Raw genomic sequence first — 24,096 nt, forward strand, 5'->3', positions numbered from 1 at the left:
TTTCTCTCGCCCTCCCTCACTCCCGCTTCCCTTCCTGCTTCCACTCCTCTGCCTACCGATTCTTCTCCCTTTCCTCTTCTCTCTCGGCGCTCTCACCATTTGCAACTAACAAACATACAGACGATAAAAATAAATCATTTTTGTTTTCTACTTTTGTTAATTGACAAAAAGAGAAAAAAGACACAGGTCGGCTCTTCTTTTCCGTCTCCGATCTCTTCCAAACTTCTGATTATATTTAAAATCAGCGATTCGGACTTAGACAGCAGACCCTAAGTAGAGCCGCCGCCACCGCTGCTGCTGGTGGTGGTGGTGGTGGAGGAGGAGGAGCAGGAGGAAGAGGAGGGGTAGAGAACTCAAGTCGTGCCGCCGGACTGGCGCGTCATCCTCGCGCGCTTTCACAAGTGAAGGGAGAGAGAGCCGAGACGCGCGCGGCCACCACGCGCTCCGGATGATGGACGATGCAGACTGCCGAAGTTGACCAGGGACCCCCAGAGGCGCGCGGCTCGCGAGGCATGGCTCTTCTCCTCACCTGGTTGCTGCTGTCCGGGTGAGTGGAAGCAACTCTCACACTGGGGGATTTATTTATTTATTTATTTATTTATTTATTTATTTTTTAAGCCACTTTTGAGCGCAGCCAGGAACGGAATGAACTGGAAAGGAAGATGGATGGATGGATGGATGGATGGATGGATCTGGTCGTTCGTTCTCTTTTTTGGAATCTGAACCGTTTGCTGGATGGTGTGTGTGTGTGTGTGTGTGTGTGTGTGTGTGTGTGTGTGTGTGTGTGTGTGTGTGTGTGCGCGCGCGTGCGCGGTCAGTTTCAGTGGCCGCTGCGCCGTACGCGGGGACGAGCACAGCGAGAGCATCTACCTGGACAACATCACGCGCATCCTGGACAGGTTGCTGGACGGCTACGACAACAGACTGCGTCCAGGGTTCGGAGGTGCGCGACGCTGCTTGGTCAAAGTTTGACGACACAACTTGTTTTTTTTTTTTTTTTTTGTGTTTGTGTGTGTGTTTAAGGCTTGTGAATCATCTCACATCGTTTGCTTTTAGTTCACAGTTTAAATAACACATTCATAGCGTTTATTTTTTTTAACAAAACAATAATTGTGCTGGGAACATCTGTGTTTGCGTGACATTGTCAGTCAATATTGAAAACAGTCATTTTCTCCCTCACATTTTCTTGTTTAGAAATGTTTAGAAAATTAATTTTAAATAATAATAATAAAAAAAAAGCAAACAAACAAACAAAAAACACAACAATCCTCAACAAAACATGACAAACAGCATTTTTTTTTTTTCTTTGAGGTGTTGAAGCAGCTGCTGTGCTGGTTTGTCCTCACTGTGCTGCAGGTCCGGTCACAGAGGTCAAGACAGACATCTTTGTCACCAGCTTTGGACCCGTGTCAGACGTGGAGATGGTAGGTAACCACCCCGACCTGCTGTTGTTGTGGTTTGGACATGTGGGGCTGGAAACAGCACTGGAGAGAATCCGGGTCGTTTTTCTCCTCTGTGTGTGTGTGTGTGTGTGTGTGTGTGTGTGTGTGTGTGTGTGTGTGTGTGTGTGTGTGTGTGTGTGGGTAAAGTATCAAGTCCTGCTATATATTCTCCCCAGCCTTCATTATTTCCAGCGTTTGGCCATGCACGATGTCATTAGTGCAGCTTAGGACTTTAATCTGGTTGACAATCCCTCCCCTAACCTCCACCCCCACCACCAAGTGGAGGATGGACGAGTGGAGGAGACGAATGGAGTGGTGGCGGATGTCGGGTTTTTACGGGATAGGCTGAGAGCTGGATGTGTGTCGCTTTAGGCTTTAGGACGCTTGTTCCTCGACCATGTAAAGCTCCACTTCAGCTGCCACGTGACGTGCTCTCTATAGTGAGGAGGGGGGGGGGAGAAAAACGCTCTTCACGGGGGTGGAGGGACTCAACTGTGCTCATAGAGAAGCTTCCATGATGCAGGCCTGCAGGGTCCTTCTCAGCTTCAACTTCAATCAGCGTGTAGACTCTAGAATGAAGAGTGTTGACCAGAGTATTGAGTCAAACAGTATTGAGTCAAACAAGATGTGGATTAACATGGAACGTTTGCTGTATATGGTTTCAAAGTCTTGCTTTGGTGCAGAGATGCTGGCAGGAAGTAGATCATCACAAGGAGAAAAACCTACAAGTCTAAAAACTTCAGACCCTACGAGATTAGACCCCCAACAGGGGTCTTGGCACTGCTGCTTGTAATTAATGAAGTTTAGTATTATATAATTTGAGTTGACGAAAATATTTTTTTTGAAGGTTAAATACCTTGAACCAATGCATCACCCTCTAACCTTTGACCCTCGAACCTTGCGCAGGAACCTCAGAGAGAACACCAGCAAATGATGGCAAAAGGTGTTGCATGAACTTACGCCATTAAACAACCATCATCAGCATAGTGTATCAGAAATGTATCACTAATGCTGGGAGTCCATTAAGTCCATCAACGCCAGAACCAATGTTAGTCAATGAGGGCTTTGAATCTATGACTGGAATGAAGAGTCAGAGTGTCAATGATCCAAGTTGAAGAAGGTGGGAACCTGCTGATGGTGATAAGGCTTCATCCCTTCATGCTGATTGGGTGGTGAATGATGATTGATGATGATGATGATGATGATGATGAAGGGACCAGAGGCCTGAATAGAAGAGCATATATATATATGTATACATATATATATATATATATATATATATATGTATATATATATATATATATATATATATATATATATATAGTTTACTCAATCGGAAGGCGCTGCGTCTGCTTTTTATATATATTTTTTTAGATTTAAAAAAAAAATTATATATATATATTTTTTTTCTTTTTCTTTTTCTTTTTTTTAAATCTAAAAAATATATATATAAAAAGCAGACGCAGCGCCTTCTGATTGAGTAAACTATATATATATATAGAACTGTAATGTAATATTTATATATATATATATATATATATATATATATATATATATATATATATATACATATAAAAATTAATTAATTTTTTTATTTTTTATTTTTTATTTTTTTAATCTAAAAAAATACATATAAAAAGCAGACGCAGCGCCTTCTAATTGAGTAAAATAGGCTGGAAGGAGAGATTTAAACAAACATGACTGCAGTTTTTGTTGCAGATCTAAAATATCCCAGATTGAAGATGATGATGAACATTCTTGTCTTCCTGACTGAACTTTGGCTATCAGCTTCATGACCAAACCTGGACATCAGTTAAACGCATATTTGAGTTGAAGACGTTGCCTCTTTTTATGATGTTGGGTTGATGGTTGAAAAGCCTGAGGCAGGCAGGCAGGCCGAAACTCAAACCTGAGCTGCTTTTTTCATTGGCTGCTTAAGAGGAAAAGATGCAGGTTTGAAGGTTTGAAGAGAAAAGAGTAGCAGACGGTCCTCCAACCTCAATCTGCTGCCCGCTGGAGGTCATGGAGATGCTGCTGGTGCTGTGACTAAGACATAAACCCAACTCCTCCTCCTCTCTCTTGCTCTCTCGCCAGGAGTACACCATGGACGTGTTCTTCCGCCAGACCTGGATCGACGAGCGGCTCAAGTTCGAGGGCCCCATCGAGATCCTGCGGCTCAACAACCTGATGGTCAGCAAGATCTGGACGCCCGACACCTTCTTCCGCAACGGGAAGAGGTCCATCTCTCACAACATGACCACACCCAACAAGCTGTTCCGCATCATGCAGAACGGAACCATCCTCTACACCATGAGGTAAACAAACAGTGGGCGCCACACGCTTTTGGCTCTGCCCCAAGCCGGCCGGCCGGCCAACCGGCCAGCCAAGACCAGAATAGAAGAGCACAGACCTGGAAAAAAGGAAAATCAGTCCAGGAATTTTGCACTGACATCATGAAAAAGGGGGAAAAACGGGAACAAAAATAAATAAAAATAGATAAAAAGCAGATCCAGCGCCATCTCATCGAGGAAACAAGGCTGGGAGGAGAAATTTAAACCAACATGTTCCAGATCTAAAAGATCCCAGATTGAAGTGACAAACAGAAAAAATATATATATATTTCAAGATCAATGATCTTGAAGGAGCTGCACTTCACCTCCAGAACTGTTTTTGACACATTTGCGTGACACAACACAAAATTAACCTCTTCACATTGTGGCTAATTTAATTTGGAATAATTTAACTAATTTTGAATCCTGATTGAAAAACTGTAATTCGGCAAGCAAGTTTTTGTTTTTTTTTTCGTGTGAATCAAATATGAATCAAACAGTCCCTCAACTCTTCTTCTTCTTCTCTGTTGCCATAGATTAACTATAAATGCCGAGTGCCCCATGCGTCTGATGAACTTCCCCATGGACGGACACGCCTGCCCACTCAAGTTTGGAAGCTGTGAGTTTGTTTTATTTTTCTCCGCTAATTTCACCGTCCATCTATCCACCCGTCTGACAGACAGACAGATGGCGTCCCCATCTCCAGTGGTGGCTGCCCAGTGAATGACGTGCTGCTATAATCAGACGGCGTGAGAGCAAATGATTCCAATTGGAGATGTGACGTCCAGCAGCAGCAACAACAACAACAACACAACACAACCTCTGGTTATTCTCATGAAGGTTGTGTGGTGGAGCAAAACAACAACAACAAAAAACAAAAAAACAAAAACAAAAAAAAACACAAACTAGTCCTGTTACTAAAAATATGCACAGAATGGAAAATTATCTTCATTTGGGCCTCACCGATATCAGTTAAAGGTCCAGTTTGTAGTATTTGGCTTGATTCAATGTGTGTGTTTGCACTCGTTGGGCTCGTGCTCTACTCATTCTGAAAAAACGTGGAACTAGGGTTGCATCCCTACTTTTAAGGGTAGAAAAACCAAATTACTTTTATTGTACTGCCAGTAGACACTTTTATGAATGTATGTATGGGCAGTATGGTTGCTTTTAGATATATGTATATATATGTATATATATATATATATATATATATATATATATATATATATATATATATATATATATACATATATGTATATATATATACACATACACACATACATACATACATACATACATACATACATGCATACATACATATATATGTATGTATGTGTGTATTCATGTGTCTTGCTCCCAGTTAGCTGCCATCTTGCACCACTGTGGCCTAATTATATAAAATGTCCTGTCAGGTAGGTTTTCTTAAAAACAAATTTACACACTGGACCAATTGTGCCCGTTGGTTCTGCAGAAGACATTTCCCAACTTAGTGTGAGGTTGTCTAACCCCCCCCCGCCAAAAAAAACAAAAAACAAACTACCTGAAAAACTCCAAAAGCTCAAAACAAATTCAAATTTATCATAAATTAAAAGGTTCAGCGTTCTGCAGCATTCCAATTGAAAAATTAATATAATATACTTTTTGGTGTTAACGCTTCGTCAATAATGCTTTTGTTCTGCCCACTCCCCTTCCCCACAGACGCCTACCCCATCAGTGAGATCGTCTACACCTGGAAGAAAGGTCCCCTGTCGTCGGTGGAGGTGCCTCAGGAGTCCTCCAGCCTGCTGCAGTACGACCTCATTGGTCAGACGGTGTCCAGCGAGCGGCTCAAGTCCAACACTGGTGAGCTGAGCTGGTTCAGACTCGTCCAGACCGGTCCAGACTGGTCCAAACTAGTCCAGACCGATCCATGTGGTTAAAACAGGTCCAAACCGATCTAAACAGGTCCAGATCGTTCCTGCACTAATGACATCCTGCATGGCCAAATGCTGGAAATAATGAAGGCTGGGGAGAATATATAGCAGGACTTGATACTTTGCACACACACACACACACACATACGCTCATGTGTCGCCAGGTGTATTTTAAAAAGAGGTTCTAAAATAAATGTTGCCACTTCAAAGTGTCACAAACAGGCTTCTGGCCTGGATCATCATTTCTCTCTGACTGTCGTTGGACCCGCTGAGAATTTTTTTTTTTTCTTCTCAGATCTCCATCTCCTCCTCTTTCTCTTTTCCCTTTTTGCTTTTACTTTATTTCTTTTGAGGCATCGCTACAAGGGGTCCTCGTAGTATAGTTTGTGACGGGAGCACTTACAGACGGACAGACAGACAGTCAGACAGACAGACATTCAAAAGAACATTTTTCATGGGCGAGATTAAAAAGGAATCAGATACAAACGACAGCAGCTCCAATCATTTTGTTTTTCATACACGGACGTGCGATAATTATTAGACTTGAACCAACTTCCTGTGATCCTGTGATCCTCCGCTCCCACTGATGCTACTGCGACTGCTGTTTGTTGTTCGTCTCCAGGTGAGTACGTCATCATGACGGTTCACTTCCACCTGCAGAGGAAGATGGGCTTCTTCCTCATCCAGACCTACATCCCCTGCATCATGACGGTCATCCTAGCCCAGGTCTCCTTCTGGATCAACAAGGAGTCCGTCCCGGCCAGGACCGTCTTCGGTGAGTCCGCGCATCCATTTATCCATCCGACCAGCCATCCGTCCACCATCCATCCATCCGTCTGTCTATCTGTCCATCCATCCACCCATTCATCCAGTCAACCAGCTGTCTGTCCACCATCCATCCATCCATCCATCCACCCATCTTCCCCTGCTGCTGTTTGCATCTCCAGTCTGACTTAAAAATCAGTTTCCACAAGAGTGAAAAAATAAAATTTTATGCAGACTGAGAGGTGTGAAAGAAAAAAAAGAAGAACAAGAAGGCAAAGAGGAAGAAGAAGAAGAAGAAGAAGAAGAAGAAGAAGAAGAAGAAGAAGAAGAAGAAGAGGTTTTGTTGCAGACGACTTGATGTTGCAGTGGAATCAGGTCTTGTCTCATTTGTCCCCCGAAAATCCCAACAAAGCTTCTTTCTCTCCACTGGAAACTGCTTTCTTCTGCCTTTTTTCTTTGGCATGATTCGATTTCTTCAATGATGCCTCCAACATTTAGAACGAGGCGGTGCTTAAAAAATCAAAAAAATGTCAGTTGACACTGATTCCAACAAGGAGGTGTGTGTGTGTGTGTGTGTGTGTGCGTGTGCATGTTTTGCCCCAGATGCCGTTTGACTTCTTGCTTCAATTCTGTTATGCAACCATCATTTGTGTTCTTCAACCCTCCCGAAACTTTTCTCTCCAGCCTTTGCTCCAACTTAAAAATGATTCTGATTCTGCAGATATTTATTGATTGCGCAGCCCACCAACCACCAACCCACCCAGCCAGCCTGACCCCCATCAGCTCTGAAACACTCAAAACAGCAAATAAAAAAAATAAAAAATGCAGCTGGTTTGTAACAGTCTGTCTCTGTTAAAGTCCCACTAACTGTGCTGCTGCTCCTCCTCCTCCTCCCCTCTCTCTCTACCTTCCTCCTCTTCTTCCTCCTCTCTTCCAAATCCTCCTCCTCACCACATCAGGAGGAGGACCTCTTCTCTTCCTTCTCCTCCTTTTCCCCATTCTCTCCCTCCTCCTCCTCTTCCTCCTCCTCTTTGTAACTTTTCCTCCCCCTCCTCTTCCCTCTCCACCTCTCCTCCTCCTCTCTTCCTCCTCCTCCTCTTTTTCTTCCCCCTCTCCTCCTTTTCCCCCTTCCTCTTCTTCCTCTTTTTCTTCCCCGTCTCCTCCTCTTCCCTCCTTCCTCTTCCTCTCCCTCCTCCTCCACTCTTCCATCTCCTCCTCCCCTTCATCCTCCTTTTCCTCCATCTCCTCCTCCTGCCCCTCCTTCTCCTCATTAATTGGCAGTAAAATAGATCATGAAAGTGGACTGGGTGCTGCTGGGTTGCGGCTGTACAGACAGTGAGTCGAGGCTGTGTGTTCGTCCGCTGGTCTGAACTCTCGCAGGTTCCGCTTCCTCGCATCGCATCACGCTACACTTGTTCCTGAACTCTTGCCTGGGGAGCAGCGAGCCAGCCAACAAAGGCAGCGGAGCCCCAGAGAGGAGGATGAGACTGATGATGAATCAGGACAGAGTCCAAGCAACCAGCAGCAAGAGAGAATAATAGTAATGATAAATACCTGGAGAAGAAAGAAGCTGCTGCTTCTGCTGCTCCCTGTTTGTTTTAAAGGAGGAGTGGGAAAATAGTGCTGCAGGTGGTTTGGATGACCTGATTGGCTGTGAGAGTCACACAGAACTGTCAGATCTTTGCGCAAAGAGGAGATGGCTCCAACTGACCAGGCTCGCAGCTAGTAGGTCAAAGGGTTTTGAGAACTTGCTGGAGAACTGGGTTAGGGCCAGGAGAAGAACCTTAGAACTCACTAGCTTCTAAGAAACCCTAATAACTCAATTGGTTCCAAGGAACCTTAGTAACCTACTCTGTTCTAAGGAACCTCAGCAACTCACAAGGTATCTACTAAGCTTAGTAATTCAAACAACATCCGCTGCTTTAAACCTAAATTAACGTTCTCTATCTATAGTCTGTCAACTTCAATTTTTAGCATTGCTAGTTAGGCAGCATGCAAAACGCAGCAGGAAAGAAAAGCAGGTCTTTTGAACATGGAGGTTATAATGAAAAGAAAAAGCAAAAAAAAAGCTGAGCTAACTGGGAACTGATGGGCTGTTCAGTTTTCGGTTCTGCAGGATTTACATTCTGGTTGTGGGTTCTGCAATGGCGAGGGCACAGCACAACACAACACACAACAGCGCAACACAGCACAAAGCCGATGTGAAGCCATGCAGCCGGCAGTTTTTAATGCGTCGGCACGTTGCAGAGACAGGAAGTTATTGTATGGACATGGCCTACAAGGACGCTGCATTAAGGCTGCCAGTGTCGTCAGCAGCCTCGCTAAGAGCTCAAACTCCCCTGAGCGCCCAGACCCTTTCACACACACACAAACTCACGCACTTAATTGAATGTGGCCTAATTTGTACCTTGCTTTTCTCTTTCTCTCGCTGTAAAAGCACATAAAGGCCTCCAGCGCTTTATTTTCCGTCCAGTCTTTATACTTGCCCCCTCACTCCTCCTCATTCCTCTCCACCTCCTCCCCCTCTCTCCCCTCGACTTCCCACTTCTCCTCCCCCCTTCCCCTCCCTCCATTCCCTCTCCCCCCTTCCCATCCTTCCTCCTCTCTCTCCCTCCCTACCCTCTGCCAGTGTTAGCCTTGTGTTTGTGCTCAGGACAATAAGTCATTGCTGCTTGGATTTTTAAAGTTGGAACTTCTTGCTGCTGGATGGATGGATAGTTGGTTGGTTGGTTGGCTGATTGACTGGTTGGGTGGTTGGTTGACTGGCTGACAGGTTGGTTGGTTGTTTGGCTGGTTGGTTAGTTAGTTGGTTAGTTGACTGGCTGACTGGTTGGTTGTTTGGCTGGTTGGTTAGTTGGTTGGTTGGTTGGTTGGTTGGTTGCCTGGTTGATGTGGGAAATGTTTTAAAAGTGACCTCCTGCTCAGCTGATGAACTGGTGTCTTCAACTGACTTGGAAGACGGTCAGTCATGGCCACAGGCCATTATCAGACACTAGAGAGATGCTAAGCATTTTTCTCCGACTTCACTAAGGCTAAATGGAATGCAGCCGAGGCAGGCCGGCCCCCTCCGGCTGGGAGCCTGTTCAGTTAAAACTCAACTTCTTGTCTTGAAATGATGAATATTATAAAAAAAACATTTTTTTTTCTGATTGGCGGAGTCGTTAGCTAGCAATGCTTGATAAGGCTCAACATATGGAGCAACATTTGTGCCTTCAGTCTGCTAATCTCATTGGATGGCCCTCCTGCAGGATGTTTTACTGCCATTGACCGTGGCTGTGGGTGGGAGTTGCCAGTGAGGCTGCGTAGGTTCGACTCCTTGCACACACATTTGCTTCCACCAGAGAGAATTTCTGGCAAAGCTCCTCGCTGCAGGGCTATAATCAGAACTATTAAAGTGTCAAAGCACAAAATGAGTAAAAAAAAATAATAATTATAAGTGTAAGGTATGAGATAAAGTCCTCCATTTTCTTTTGATTGATCTGCTCATTTAAGTGTCAAATGCAATGATTGATGCCCAGCCCTCATTGGTTTATTAGGCACTGATCAATGCATTTACAAGAAAAATTGTCGCTATGCACAAATTTGAGGGTAGTAACAGGATAAATATTAAAATAAAAACATAAGAAATAAGCTAAAAATGCATTGATAAAAATTTATATTTTTAGAATAATGTGTGTACGTAATTAGTATAATAGTATTAATACATAATTATGTTGCTCTTCCTATTATTTCTACTTCAGCAAGACACATATGCAATAAGTCTAGATGCACAGATTTGAAAGACATAATACAAAAGATCACAAAGGAAACCTTTTCATTGTGTTAATTTGGTTCCCAATTGAGACACTCTGGTAAGAACTGCTTTACATAAATGTGGACACAAAAAAGATAAAAAAAAAAAAAACTAAACAGAATTTTGTACATGCAAACGCGATTAATCGCAGTTAACTATGGAAAACCCCAGTTTAATTGCAATGTTGTTGTTTTTTTATTTGTTTGACAGCTCTAATATATCCAGTGGCTTTGGAAAGTATTCAGACCGCCTTCAATTTCTAATTCTTTGTCATTGTGCAGTTAATTTCATTTTTTTCCTCGTTCATGCACGCACAGCACCCAACATTGTCAGAAAATCAGATTTGGAGACATTTTTGCAGATTTATTACAAAATAAAGACTGAGATATCACATGGCCATAAATATTCACACGTGTACAAGCACCTTGTTGAGCCAATACAGCCATGAGTCTTCTTGGGAATGATCCAACAAGTTTTTCACACCAGGATATGGGGATCTTTTGCCATTCCTCCGAGTCGATGCTCTCCAGTTCTGCTAGGTTGGATGGTGAACAGCCATCTCGGGTCTCTCCACAGATGCACAATTGGATTTTGGCTCAGCCATTTAGGAACATTCAGAGTCGTTGTGAAACCACTCTTTTGTTATTTTTGCGGTGTGCTTGGGATCATCGTCTCATTGGATAATAAATCTGCAAAAATGTCTACAAGTCTGTGTTTTTCTTACAATATTGGGTGCGGTGTGTTCTTCAATGAGCAAAAAAATGAAATTAATTGATTTTAGCAAATGGCTACTGTTATGCCCCAGCCTAGGGGGAACTACAGCACAACATAAAGACTCTCTCCCTTCTCCCATCGCTAAAGGAAGACCATGCATGTCACAGTCCACAAAATGGATTTCATTCACAACAACCATCTAAGCATATACGTCAGGGAGGGCATGGCCAAAAGAAGAAACAAAATAGCCATTTTGAAGAGCTTACCTATGAAAGGAAAAATAACAACATAAACGACAATGAAAGGGGGTCTGAATGCTTTCCGAACCAATTGTAAATGATTGTCTCTCTGGAAGCAGCCTGCCTTGTCTCCGCGGCTGTACGCTCTCATCCCGCCCAGAGACACAAACTGCTGCTGCTGCTATTGGGCCAGATGGCAGATGTGGCTATAAGTAATGAGACAGCAGCTAGTTTGGGCAGTTGCGTTTGAGTTGAGAACCATCAAATGATTCTGATGAGACTTATGGAGCTGATGGACTGATGCAGCGTCTGGTGGCGTCAAACAAGGCTGTTTACCCCCAATGTGTTGTCCCATTGTGTGTGTGCGAGTGTGTGTGTATGTGTGTGTGCGAGTGTGTGCATACTTTAATTTAATAGACACATTTTCAAAATTTTCAGACACGTTTTCCCTGTTTCACCAGTGGAGCAAAGCTCCAGTTACAAACCAGTTATCGCTATATATACACACACATATATATATGTATATATATATATATATATATATATATATATATATATATATATGTAATGCCGTCTAATTACATTATACCCTTCTACCTCAAGATGACCTGGATGGCTGAGAACCTTCACAGACAAGATGTTCAAGATGTTCAATTGCGTCTTTACTGGTTCTTGACCATCTCCACCACCAGCTCCAGTATCCTCAGGCCCATCCTGCTTGTGCTTGAGATGTCAAGACCTCACCGTCCCCTGTATCCTCCTGTAGGTATCACCACGGTGCTGACCATGACCACGCTCAGCATCAGTGCTCGCCATTCGCTGCCCAAGGTGTCCTACGCCACCGCCATGGACTGGTTCATCGCAGTCTGCTTCGCCTTCGTCTTCTCCGCCCTCATAGAGTTTGCCGCCGTCAACTACTTCTCCACCCTTCAGGCCAACCGCGAACTGCGCAAGGCGGCCGCCATTAAGGCAGCACAGGAGGCGGCGGCTCGCTGTGGCAGCTGGCAGCGATGGAGAGGCGATCTCGGTGAGTCCCAAAACACTCCTGGTCATTTTTCACTTGGAAGAACTGAATCCCTGATTCAATCACAGCAACATCAATCACAGCAACTGCTACACTTTCTTACTCACTCAAATAATCAACACTCTGACACATCAGAGCTTCTCACTTGTATTACCTTTTATTTTTATTTTTCATTTACCTATTATTTTTATAAAATTCTGAAATTCTTGGTTTGATATTATTATTATTATTATTATTATTATTATTATTATTATTATTATTATTATTATTATTATTATTATTGGTAGTAGTAGTAGTAGTAGTAGTAGTAGTATCATCATCATCATTTTTTATTCAATTTCTTTGTGTGTTCAACTCAGATTTCTCCTCAATATTGTAAAAATAGTTTGTCGTGCTGAAGTTAAAGATGCATTTCAGACATTATCAAATGTGTTCCGATGTGATGATGATGATGATCTGGAGTCATGCATATTATATATTTTTTAGTTGGTTTTGGTCCGGTTGTCTTGCCAAGTTGTGTTTTAATTGGCTGGACTGGCCACCCTCCACCTTTCAAGGCAAATGTAACAGACCATAATAATAATATGGACTCCTGCTCCTCACATTCCTCATCCAATCCAGGCCTAATCTGGGAGAAAGGACACAGGCAACAACAGCAGCAGCCCAGTCAGTGATGCTCTGGTTTAATCTGAGCCCCCCTCCCACACACACACACACACACACACACACACACACACACACCAGACACACACACGCACATCAAACTCACCAATAGAATTTCTTACCCATTCATCATGTTTCTATATTTATATTTATATGGCTATATATGTATCCATCCATCCGCCCGCCCTCCTTGGCGCCCCTGCGGGTCATGGCTGCAGCTCGCCGGACGATGCTGCTGCTGATGCAGATTATGTAAGAGACATAGATTAAGGGAATATCCAGCTGATCACATGAAGGAAGGCATGCACCACCAACGCAATGACTGACCCGGTGGGGGAGGGAGGGTTAAGGAGGAAGGGGGGAATAATGGATGTATATGTATATATATGTATATATATATATATATATATATGTATATATACATATATATATATATATACATATATATATATATATATATATATATATATATATATATATATATATATATATATATGTATATATATATATATACATATACATATATATATGTATATATATATATATACATATATATACATATATATGTATGTGTGTACGTGTATGTGTGTATGTGTGTACGGCCCACATACATATATATGTATATATATATATATATATATATATATATATATATATATATATATATATATGTATATATATATATATATATATGTGGGCCGTTAACAGTGTTCGCAAGATAAAACAATTCTCGGCGTTAATCTATTCTCAAAGTTGGGTCTGGGAGCTTGGTGTGGCGATTCGACGGAGGAACCACTTGTTGCGCAGATCTCGTTTTTGGTGCGTCACATTTACGTCAACTTTTATTTTGTAGCTTGAACTTGTTGGAACACACCCCAAGATGTCGGTAGCCGGGGGCTAACTCAAACAGAGTCCACATTGACTCACCACAATAGTGAGCAAGCAATGGATATTTTAGCGCAGATGCTTTTTTTTTTTGCGCTGGTCGGAACACGTGTACATCAAAAGTTGCAAGTTGCATGGTGTTGTTGCACCCCCTGTTGGTCATTCCAGGTAGTTCATGAAAGAACTTTGTCCACATAAGACAGACCTGTGTGTCAAATTGCCGAATGGTTAAATGTCGCCCCAGCCAACTTGTCTCCAATGCATGTTTATTTTGAATAATAAACAGAAACCCGTCCTCAAGGACTTACTCCTGGTCATTAGTTAAGTTGCACACACGTATTTTGAGTGCCTTCGACAGACTTCAAATGAGCCATTTTACTCGTGATTAATCGTGATTAACTCCTGAATTGGATTGTTGTCCAGCATTGATATATATATATATATATGTGTGTGTGTGTGTGTGTGTGTGTGTGTGTGTGTGTATAGCTATTATTATTATTATTATAGCTAATATTTGGGCTTTCTCCAAATATTCGGCATGGGCGAATACCTTATAATAAAATAACCATTTGAGTCTATCTGCATCAGTCATATCAGTCTTCCACATCAACTCAACAGCTTTACACTTATCAAACAACTGTGGATGACTGATGCAGATAGACTCATAAGGTTATTTGATTATAAGGTATTCACCCTTGCCGAATATTTGAAGAAACCCTGGGCTAAAAGAACGGAGAGTATATTTAGGGGAGACAACTGGTCTGGTGGTGGTTCTTTTGTTTTGCTTGCTCCTTCGTTTATGGCCTGCAGTGAATTATGGTATATATTTGTGTGCGTATGCGAGTGTGTGTGTGCGTGTGTGTGTGTGTGTGTGTGTGTGTTCGTATAAAAAAAAAACAAGAAACACAAAATTTGGGGTGAGATGGGGGGACGGACGTGAAGTAGAGAGTGGGAGGGAGGGAGGAAGGAGGAGAGGAGAGATGAATGCATCATGGAAAAAAAAAAAAAAAGTGCTTTCAGCAAATGTGGGAGGAAACAAGTCTTTCCAGCAGTGAAGGGAAATATAAATAAAGCAGCAGCAGCCACTCGACTTCCAACCACTGTAACCAAGTAGTAGCACCTGAACACCTGACCACTCCCCACACCCCCACTATCTTACAACTGTAAACAAAGACTCTGCTGCGTGTGTGTGTGTGTGTGGGTGGGTGGCGCACGCTAGGATGGCGCTGACAGCAGTGTGCGTGAGTAGGTGGTTCAGTGTCGCTGCTGCAAATTAGCAAAGAATATAACAGGGATGGGAATGGGGAGGCGTGGGGGGCACGAGGGGGGGGAGTCTGTGTGCGTCTGTGAGAGTGTGTTCTTGGGTCGCCTTTTTTTCTATTGTCGTGCTGGCGTGTTGAATGAAGAGTCTTAAGAGAAAAATTCAGATTTCATCTTTGGTATGCAATTCAGGCTACGAGTATACAGAGCTCTGAGTCGAGTTCTAGCCCTAACAGCAACAATGTGTTGTCAGGGCACGAAGTCTGACTGCTGTCCTCATCAGAATCAGAATCAGAATCAGAATCAGAATAGCCTTTATTGTCACTGTAGCAGAAGATACAATGAAATTGCATGGCAATCATCTGATTGTCTGTCTGGTCTCCACACCCAAGCCTTATTGGATGTTGAGGCAGCCTTTTTAGGCGGCTGTCAGAGGTAGAAAACAGATCCTTATTTGGCAGAGCCAAATGGTCATATTTCTTTCAGGTATTGCCCTGCAGGAACAATTTCCTATACGGAAAGTCAGGAGGTTGTAAAGTTCCAATCGGGGTCACTGACTTTATGAGGGTCATATGGTTTGCTCCTGTTGTTGTCTGCTCTCAGGTCACCTAAGGTCCCTGTTTTACGAGGGGTTGGTTCTTGTGTCCCCTCTCAGGTATCACATTACTCTGCACAGAACTTGCACAGCACAACCTACATTTGACTGGTTTCAGCATATTTTACCTCAGTGATTATATGATTATGCCCAAGCAGTGCGTCAGTGCGTGTGTGTGAGTGTCTCGACCGAGTTTGAACTTTGAGGTGTGAATGTTGGAGGAACCTCAACCAGCCTGTTTCTTTTTAATCACACCATTTATTTAGTTTGTCTCCCAGCGACCAAAGTCAAATCCCAAACTGACAACTCCTGAGTCGCTGTCGTCGACGTTTGTAATAATAATGACAATGTTTTTTATTTATGTTTTTTTAGCAGCGGGCCAACGCCTCCCCACTGATTTATCACTCCTTCTTGTGATGAATGTAGACTATAAAAAGAAAAAAGGAAAACAAGTAACAGTTCGGCCCCTTTTTAATTTCAGCCTCAAAGTTTCCGACTTCCATCTCTTTATGGCTCTGAGAGCATCACAGCCATGAAAGACAGAGCTGTCACGACGCTGTGGCGCACACACACACACACACACACACACACACACACACACACATGCGTATACATATTTGCCGGCTTTAACGTGTGTATCCATCTCCCACCGACGATAATCAGCTTCAATCCCTCTGAACTCCCACTCACAAGGACCTGCTGCTGCTCACTGGATGCTAATAGCACTTAGCCGCTGCTAAAGCCTCGCAAAGTGAGGCCACGCAGCTACAGTCAATCTCAGCGTTAGGCTTAATTGGATGTTACAATTAAAAAAAAGACACACAGAGAAGTTGTTGATTAAATGCTGTTGCGTCGTTCCATCACTCCCTGTTCTTGTCGAGGGGCGGCCAGCTGCTGCTGATGATCCTGCCTCTGCTGGTCTACTGATGCTGCTCAAATCTTTTTTTTAACTCAAAACTTGTCAAAAAAAAAAAAGTGACAGAAGATCAGAAGAGCTGCGTCAACACAGACAGATGGAATAAACACACACACACGTGCATGTGCACACACACAGCCGCGCACGCACGCACACAGAGAGCTTTATTGGCACTCAGAGAGGTGGTCGGTTGGCCTGAAAGTAATTTTTTTTTACTTTTCTTTGTGGATATTTTGTCCTCTGGTCTGATCCGGTTTGCAGCTTCTACTTGATCACCCTGCGAACAAACAGACAGACAGACCGACAGATAGACAGCTGTGCAGACTGGCCACTCTGAGTTTTTCGGAAGTCTTGCCTCTCGGCCAGCAGCTGGTTGGGAGGGGTTAATATTTAAGTCGTGTAGTCCCATCACCGACCTCACAAATCCAGCCTAAGTTCAGTTTTCCCAAGGCTGCCATCTGGGAAATATAGAAAAAAAATAGCAGCACCACAAAAAATCTTGATAAGTGCTGCTGGTTTACAGACGCACAAACATGCGTGTGTTGAAATATTAGTGGTGGTGAGAGTGAGGGTTACAAAAGTATGGAGGGATAGACCGACAGGGTCCACCTCCTCCCTCTCTCTCTCCCTCTTTCTGCCTTCACCTACAGGCAAGAGGGGTTCCTTGACCTATTTCTCAGCTGCACGCTCATTCAACCCCCACTTCCTGCAGCTGCAGCTGAAGAGGCACCAACGCACACACACACACACACACACAGACACACATACTGTGCGTCAACTCATCATAATGTAAATATTGCACATATATATGAACAATATTTCTTGAGCTATATTTATATTAATTATATGTTGTTTGTATTTCACTCAGTTTTTCTCTACATGTAAAATCTTTAAGATTCAAGATTAAGACTCAGTAAAAATTTCATCAGTGAGGATCAATCAGCATCAATGATTATAGAAACTTGCTAGTGACGACATCATTTAGCCACTTCTAGCCACTTGTAAAACAGCCTGTAGCTACTTTTCTCACCAGTGAGTTTGCAGCACTGACAATGTGTCTGTGTTACCCAGGCGGACGGGAGCAGTGGCGGCGGTGGCAGCAGTGGCACCAGTGGCAGTGGTGGCGTGCTGAAGAAGAGGATGAATTCGGCGCCACTCTTCGAGCGCCCCGCCAAGACCTTCCCCAACCCACCGGTCAGCGCCCAAGCCTTCTTGCAGCAGGGCTCGGCCGTCCCTGACAACAACGTCCTGACCGGCACCAGCATCATCGACAAGTACTCCCGCATCCTCTTCCCACTCTCCTTTGGCGCCTTCAACCTGGTCTACTGGATTGTCTATCTCACCAAGGACACCATGGAGACGTCCAGGTGAGCAAATCAAACATTCTTCTGGAATGAGTGGATAGAATGAGTTTTTATTTATTTTTTATTTTTTTAACCAAAGCGAGGCAGTTGAGTCGTGAACTCATATGAGATCAGAGTGTGGAGACTAGGGGATAGAGCCTTCAGAATATTTACATTGATGACATCATTGACACTGTCATAATGTCATTAAGGCCTCGTGCACACAACACAGTAGGGGGCATAATTCCAGGAAGTGAGGTTGAGTGTGTCACAAGGAGAAACAATGGAAACTTGTAGCCAGTTTCACAAAGACGTTTGACTGTGACTGGGAGTCTGTTGCTGCGGCAACACAACCAAGTGAAGCTACCCTGCTAACGTGCTAACCTGGTTTTATCTCACCAACCCGGAGTTTTCTTCCTTCTTCCCTGAGACGATGTCAGTGCCACATTTCATGTGCACTGCTGCTGAGCGGGGGCGACAGGGTGGCGCAGTGGTTAGCACTGCCGCCTCACAGCAAGAAGGTCGTGGGTTCGATTCTGGGGCCCGGACCTGAGACCTTTCTGTGTGGAGTTTGCATGTTCTCCCTGTGTCTGCGTGGGTTCTCTCCGGGTTCTCCGGCTTCCTCCCACAGTCCAAATACATGCATGTGAGGTCAATTGAACGTTCTAAATTGTCCGTAGGTGTGCATGTGAGTGTGAGTGTGAATGGTTGTTTGTCTCTATGTGGCCCTGCGATGAACTGGCGACTTGTCCAGGGTGTCACCCTGCCTTCGCCGTAAGACAGCTGGGATAGGCTCCAGCAGACCCCTGTGACCCTGACCTCGGGACTCTCGGGACTAAGCGGGTATGGAAAATGGATGGATGGATGCTGCTGAGCGGTGCCCCCTTCTGGGATAAAATGAACGCTGGTTTTGATTGTGCTACTCTGACGAGTCTTATTGTAGCGAGGAGGCTGTGTAACTTCGCAGAATGACAGATCCACTGTGAAATGATTAATTCACAAGTTGCTGTTTCATGGGAAGACGCTGTTTTATTCCCAATAGATGACATATCAAACTCTTGATCTTGGTTCGTCCTGAGTCTTCTCTGCTAAATTATGTATCTTAAATTTGGTTATGGTTCTCATTTATTTTATAACATATAATATTTTGGTTGTGAAGTTGTGCTAAAATAAAACCAGAGTTTTGTCTTCAGTACGATTCCAATAGTTTTTGGCAAAGATTCTGTGGCAAAACATCGAAGGTTGCTCATTTACTCGTCAGTAAATTTCTCCAATGATGCTTTTCTCTTTTGTTGCGGCAACAGTGTTTTTTGCCCCATCTAATAATATGTTAAAATTTAGTGTATGATTGTATGAAAATGTCTTGTTCCAGGTGCAGGGCTGAAGTGCGTTGACGGTTTCCATAGTGACTCTCTGGCATGTGGGAGGGGTGTGGGGGTGCTCCATTAAGTTGGCTTTGTGCCGTTGTGATACTCGCACTTATCCTCAGAGTTGATTGAACCGGTTCAAACCAGTTTCTCTAGAAGTGAAGGATTAAACTCAGAGTTTATTTTTTGTTCTACAACCAATAAACAAACAAACAAACAAAAAAAAAAAAGCCCACTAAAATACAAACTTGTTGCTGTAGTGATTTATTTAGTGATCATGTTTTTATTTGCCTGCCATCTGTGTGTTAGTGCAGTTCGGGTCAGCAACTTTGAGTGACTAGGTTTTACTTCCTATTTTTTTCTTCTTTCTTTTCCGGCAAATTTGCATTTAGCAGCTAGAAAAAAATGAAAAAACCCAAAATACATTCCCACAATTGGTCGTCTGTCATTATTTGCCATCTTTTCTTTTTTTTACTAAGCAGCAGCAGCAGCAGCTGTGTGGTCAGCTGTGCCTCCGAGTTTGTGTCGTTGTTGTTGTTGTTGTCTATCGTGTCAAACGTCGCCGTTGTGGTGAAATGACAGAAAATGATTGAACCAAAACATTAAATAGCTGGACTCAGACACACTCTCACACACAAACACACTCTCTCTGATGTCTGGTTGTACAATGGGCCATTTGATTGGTCACAGACTGAGGCCCATTAGCCGGAAGTCAGGTTTCACTTTAAACGGTCAAATTCTTCATCTCAGTTTCATCTCAACCAAGCTGACTTTTTCACTGGCGGAAAAAATCTGCTCCTCCTGCTGTTTCGTCTACATGCAGATTGGAAATGATGATGTCATAGCGCTATCATGCAAGCTAATGCCATGGACGTTTTAGATCTATAAGAACTGGATACAGGATATGGCGGCACGGTGATTCTTTTCCAGTGACACTGGAGGCACTGCAGCCAAAAATCCCATCGCTGCACCATAAAGCATTTTTTTTCCCCATTAGACCGCAATACAAGCACAAATGGCTGTAAAACGGCTGTCAGGAAGACTTTTGACCTGAAACATGGTTCATAATAAAATAAAATGGTTCATAATCTTTCTATTGTTTAAAAAAACAAAACAAAACAAACCACCAGCTTGCCAGCGTATGCGCTTGGTAGCTACAGACTCGATTGAACTGACTTGGCCGTCCATATTGGTTGATTGATTGATTCTGAGGAGACGTGGCTGATGCATACCTTCCAGGTCTTCTTTTTCTGCTTTCAGGGGATTCATTCCCTTTTACCCCATGAGGCCTGGAGGAAATACCACAGCAGGTTTTAGTGGTTTTCACTGATTTTTCCATCGACATGCAAAAAACATTTTGGGAGACGGCTTTGGTACCGCCTTTGTTTGTTTTCATGTGATCCTAAACCATTGTAGCGTGGAGCAGCGTAATTCAGCTGCGTATTTAGCCCTGTGTTTACAGCCTCCTGCCAATAAACCTTTTGAAGACTTTGTGCTTCTTTGAAAGGAAACCAAAAAAAACAAAAACAAAAGACACGCTCAGGATTTCAGAGGGCGAGCCAACGTCACCAACTCCGTGAGAGAGACAGTGAGAGAGAGAGAAAGAGAGAGACATTTTTACATGTTTGCCCTCTGTAACATCACAGAAGATTGATTATGTCTAAATGTTTCAAATCATTGCTTTGAAACGCTGACAGACAAGTAGGATGCTGAAGATTTCCCATTTTTTGAGTGTGTGTGTGTGTGTGTGTGTGTGTGTGTGTGTGTGTGGGTGTGTGTGGTTGGTTTGGGCTCCTTTTATGTCCCACTTTCTTCTTCCTCTTCCTCTATATCAGGAAATGCCCCGCAGGCCAACCTGTGCAACCACACAACGGGTGGCTGTCAGTCAGACACACACACACTGGCCAAGCCTCTTCCTTCCTAATTATATGAATCAAAAGTGGCTGGCAGAGGGACTGCGGAGGAAATCAGCACCAAATAACTGGTGTTTATGAGATGAACGACATTCTGCTTGCTCCCACAGTCAAAAACATGCATGTGAGGTGAATTATAGAACTCTAGATTGTCCGTCAGTGTGAGTGTGAATGATTGTTTGTCTCTATGTGGCCCTGTGATGAAGTGGCCACTTGTCCAGGGTGTCACCCTGCCTTCAGCCTACGACAGCTGGGCGAGGCTCGAGCAGAACACCAAGACCCTAAGTGCAGGAAGAAGCGGGTATTAAAAATGGATGGATGGAGATGAACGACTATGATTTCCAAACTGAGGGTTTGGAAACTGGAATATATGAGGAATAGGAATATGCTCCGGTCCGAAGGAGGGTTTGATGGGATGTTTCATCTTGGTACTTGGCACTTTGGTAAATTTGAAAAAAAAAAAAAAAAATGGGAGGGAGGGGACACAAATAAAGCTTTTCCCTATGGAGTGGCTTGGTGGCGCTGTTGATAACATGGCTGCACAATATGGAAAGAAAAGCCAGTTGCCCTGTCAACCGTGCAGTTGAGTTGGCTGTTGGTTGTTGCCGAAGAAGTTTTTTGTGTGTGTAATAAATGAGAATATTTTGTTCTTCCTTGTTGGTTTAAATATGTAAAAACAATAATTGTGCCATTAGAGGTCAAAGTTGGCCTCTGGAACCCTGGAAACAACCTTGTTGAGTTGTTTGATAACAGATTACAATGTATTATTATTATTATTGTTATTATTATTATTATTATACAAATAATTAATAATTCATTATTCAATATTGGCTTAATTAAAAAATTGCCACTTCGTTATTTTCTTGAGCACAACACACATCCATACATCTTTCCTTCTCAGAGGAGTTTCACATTAGTTCAGCTTACTTCCAATAACTTAGTTTTACGTGTGTGTGTGTGTGTGTGTGTGTGTGTGTGTGTGTGTGTGTGGTCGCGGTTGTGGTGTTGGGGGTCTATGAATGTGACCAAGTGGAAGACGTTTTTTCTCTTTTTTTCCTGAATGGCTCTATTCAGTCTGAGTGGTGAGGGGAAGAACAGGGAGTGAAAACACTTCCTGCCACCGAGGGGCAGCAGCTGTTAGGCGAAGCAGTGGCATGCTGGCGCCGCCCTGCTGGCCACCTGCTGGCTGCCTGCTGGCAATGTGTCAGAAAGCCGCCCCTCGTTATTGGCCATTAACCCAGCCCCCAGCCCCCAGCCCCCAGAGCAGATCAAGACTCCAGAGGGCCGTCATCTGCCTATGACCAGTTGGGGTGAGAAGGAAATACAAAAAATGTAGAGAGAGAGACAGAGAGAGAGATAGAAGTAGCCAGAGTGGCAGACAGGCCAGAGTGAGTTGACAACATGGCTCTCACAATATAGATGTAGATATACGAGAATAAATAATTCAAATTTGTATATAAACAGATGTTTTTGTGTCATATACATCAAAACATTCTAAAATCTAGATAGGCCCAAATGTTGAGTGTGTTAGTCTGTGTTTGCTGTCCACGTAGAATGTGTTTGTCTGCGTTTGCTGTCGATGTAGAATGTGTTTGTCTCTGTTTGCGAGGGCAAGAGTCCATAGTGGCCCATGATCCACCATTAAATCAGGTCCTGGTCCTGATTCTGGTGGAAAAGTTGAAGTGATGGTACCAAGACTCCCAGGACTCTCTGGCTCCCAGTGTCATGGTTATCACATGCCGGAGACACACAGAGATTGCGACAGTATCATGCAGATAATCGGCAGTTCAGATGGAGAGGAAAAAGTGATAGAAGCTCCCCCTGCACAGAACAACAATCCCTTTAACGGGAGAGAAAGATCTCCCTCAGCGGCCTAGGTCTATAGCAGCATAACTGACAGTAAGTTGATTCTAACTGTAAGCTTTATGGAAGAGGAAGGTCTTAAGTCTACTCTTAAATAAATTGACCGTGTCCAACCCCTGCACCGAGGCCGGGAGATGGTTCCAAAGTAATAGGAACCAAAAAGCTAAAACTCCTACCCCCTGATCTAATTTTAGAGACTGTATGAGCTACCAAAAGTCCTGAATCCTCAGAGCGAAGGGCTCTCAGAGGACGATAAGGTTCAATCAGCTCTTTAATGTAGGAAGGAGCCTGAGAGTGAAGAGCTTTGCAAGCTATATAGGATCTTAAATTCAATTTTAGATCTAACTGGAAGCCAATGTAAGGATGCTAAGACAGGTGTAATGTGCTGCCTCCTGCTAGCTCCAGCAGATCAATAAATAATATCGCCATAATCAAGGATTGAGAGTACTGTTATTTTAACCAGGAGCAGTTTAGCAGAGTGTGTGAAGAAAATTAATACGGGATTTGACCTTGGAGAGCAGAGTATTAATGTATGTTTCAAAACTGAGTTTGCTGTCAAGCCAGATACCAAGATACTTGTAGGTTTCAACAATATCGATCTCAGAGCCATCAAGTACAAATATTTTGATGGGACATTCTGCCCTTGGTCAGCTGCGGTTGAAGAGCATGAGTTTGGTTTTATTGGTGTTTAAGCTGAAGCGAAGACTGGAGAAAGCCGGTTGAATATTGTTGAAACTATCTTGTAGCGTAGAAAATGCAGTAGTCAGAGAGGAACTAGTTGTATAAATGATAGTGTCCTCAGCATATAAATGTATATGAGAGTTACCAGCCGCAAGGTTGATGTTGTTAATATAGATATTATATATATATATATATATATATATATATATATATATATATATATATATATATATATATATATATATATATGTATATATGTATATATATATATATATATATATGTATATATATATGTAAACAGGGTAGGGCCCAATATACTCCCTTGGGGGACATCATTACATAGAGGCAGATGTGTAGGAAGACCTTCCACCCTCACGGACTGTAACCAAC

The 24,096-nt window shown here is 43.1% G+C and overlaps 1 protein-coding gene across 2 annotated transcripts in view; it reads left to right on the forward strand.

The window, feature by feature from the left end:
• The first annotated feature begins 417 nt into the window (after window positions 1-417).
• The window catches only part of gabra6b (gamma-aminobutyric acid type A receptor subunit alpha6b), a 27,568-nt gene continuing 3,889 nt past the window's right edge, over window positions 418-24,096 (forward strand). The window contains exons 1-10 of one of the 2 annotated variants that reach the window (XM_076019667.1): window positions 418-547; window positions 819-943; window positions 1,357-1,424; window positions 3,537-3,757; window positions 4,309-4,391; window positions 5,471-5,614; window positions 6,308-6,460; window positions 11,963-12,190; window positions 16,515-16,537; window positions 17,611-17,906. In XM_076019667.1, coding sequence (XP_075875782.1) covers window positions 459-547; window positions 819-943; window positions 1,357-1,424; window positions 3,537-3,757; window positions 4,309-4,391; window positions 5,471-5,614; window positions 6,308-6,460; window positions 11,963-12,190; window positions 16,515-16,537; window positions 17,611-17,906 — 1,430 coding nt within the window. In that variant the 5' untranslated portion in view covers window positions 418-458. Of the gene's footprint in view, window positions 548-818; window positions 944-1,356; window positions 1,425-3,536; window positions 3,758-4,308; window positions 4,392-5,470; window positions 5,615-6,307; window positions 6,461-11,962; window positions 12,224-16,514; window positions 16,538-17,610; window positions 17,907-24,096 lie in introns of those variants that run through there. The other variant, XM_076019666.1, reaches the window with a different exon arrangement.

This window comes from Nelusetta ayraudi, unplaced genomic scaffold (genome assembly GCF_046127955.1).
Source record: "Nelusetta ayraudi isolate G7.1 ecotype Tasmania unplaced genomic scaffold, CSIRO-AGI_Nayr_v1 ptg000011l, whole genome shotgun sequence".
Taxonomy (NCBI): Eukaryota; Metazoa; Chordata; class Actinopteri; order Tetraodontiformes; family Monacanthidae; genus Nelusetta; species Nelusetta ayraudi.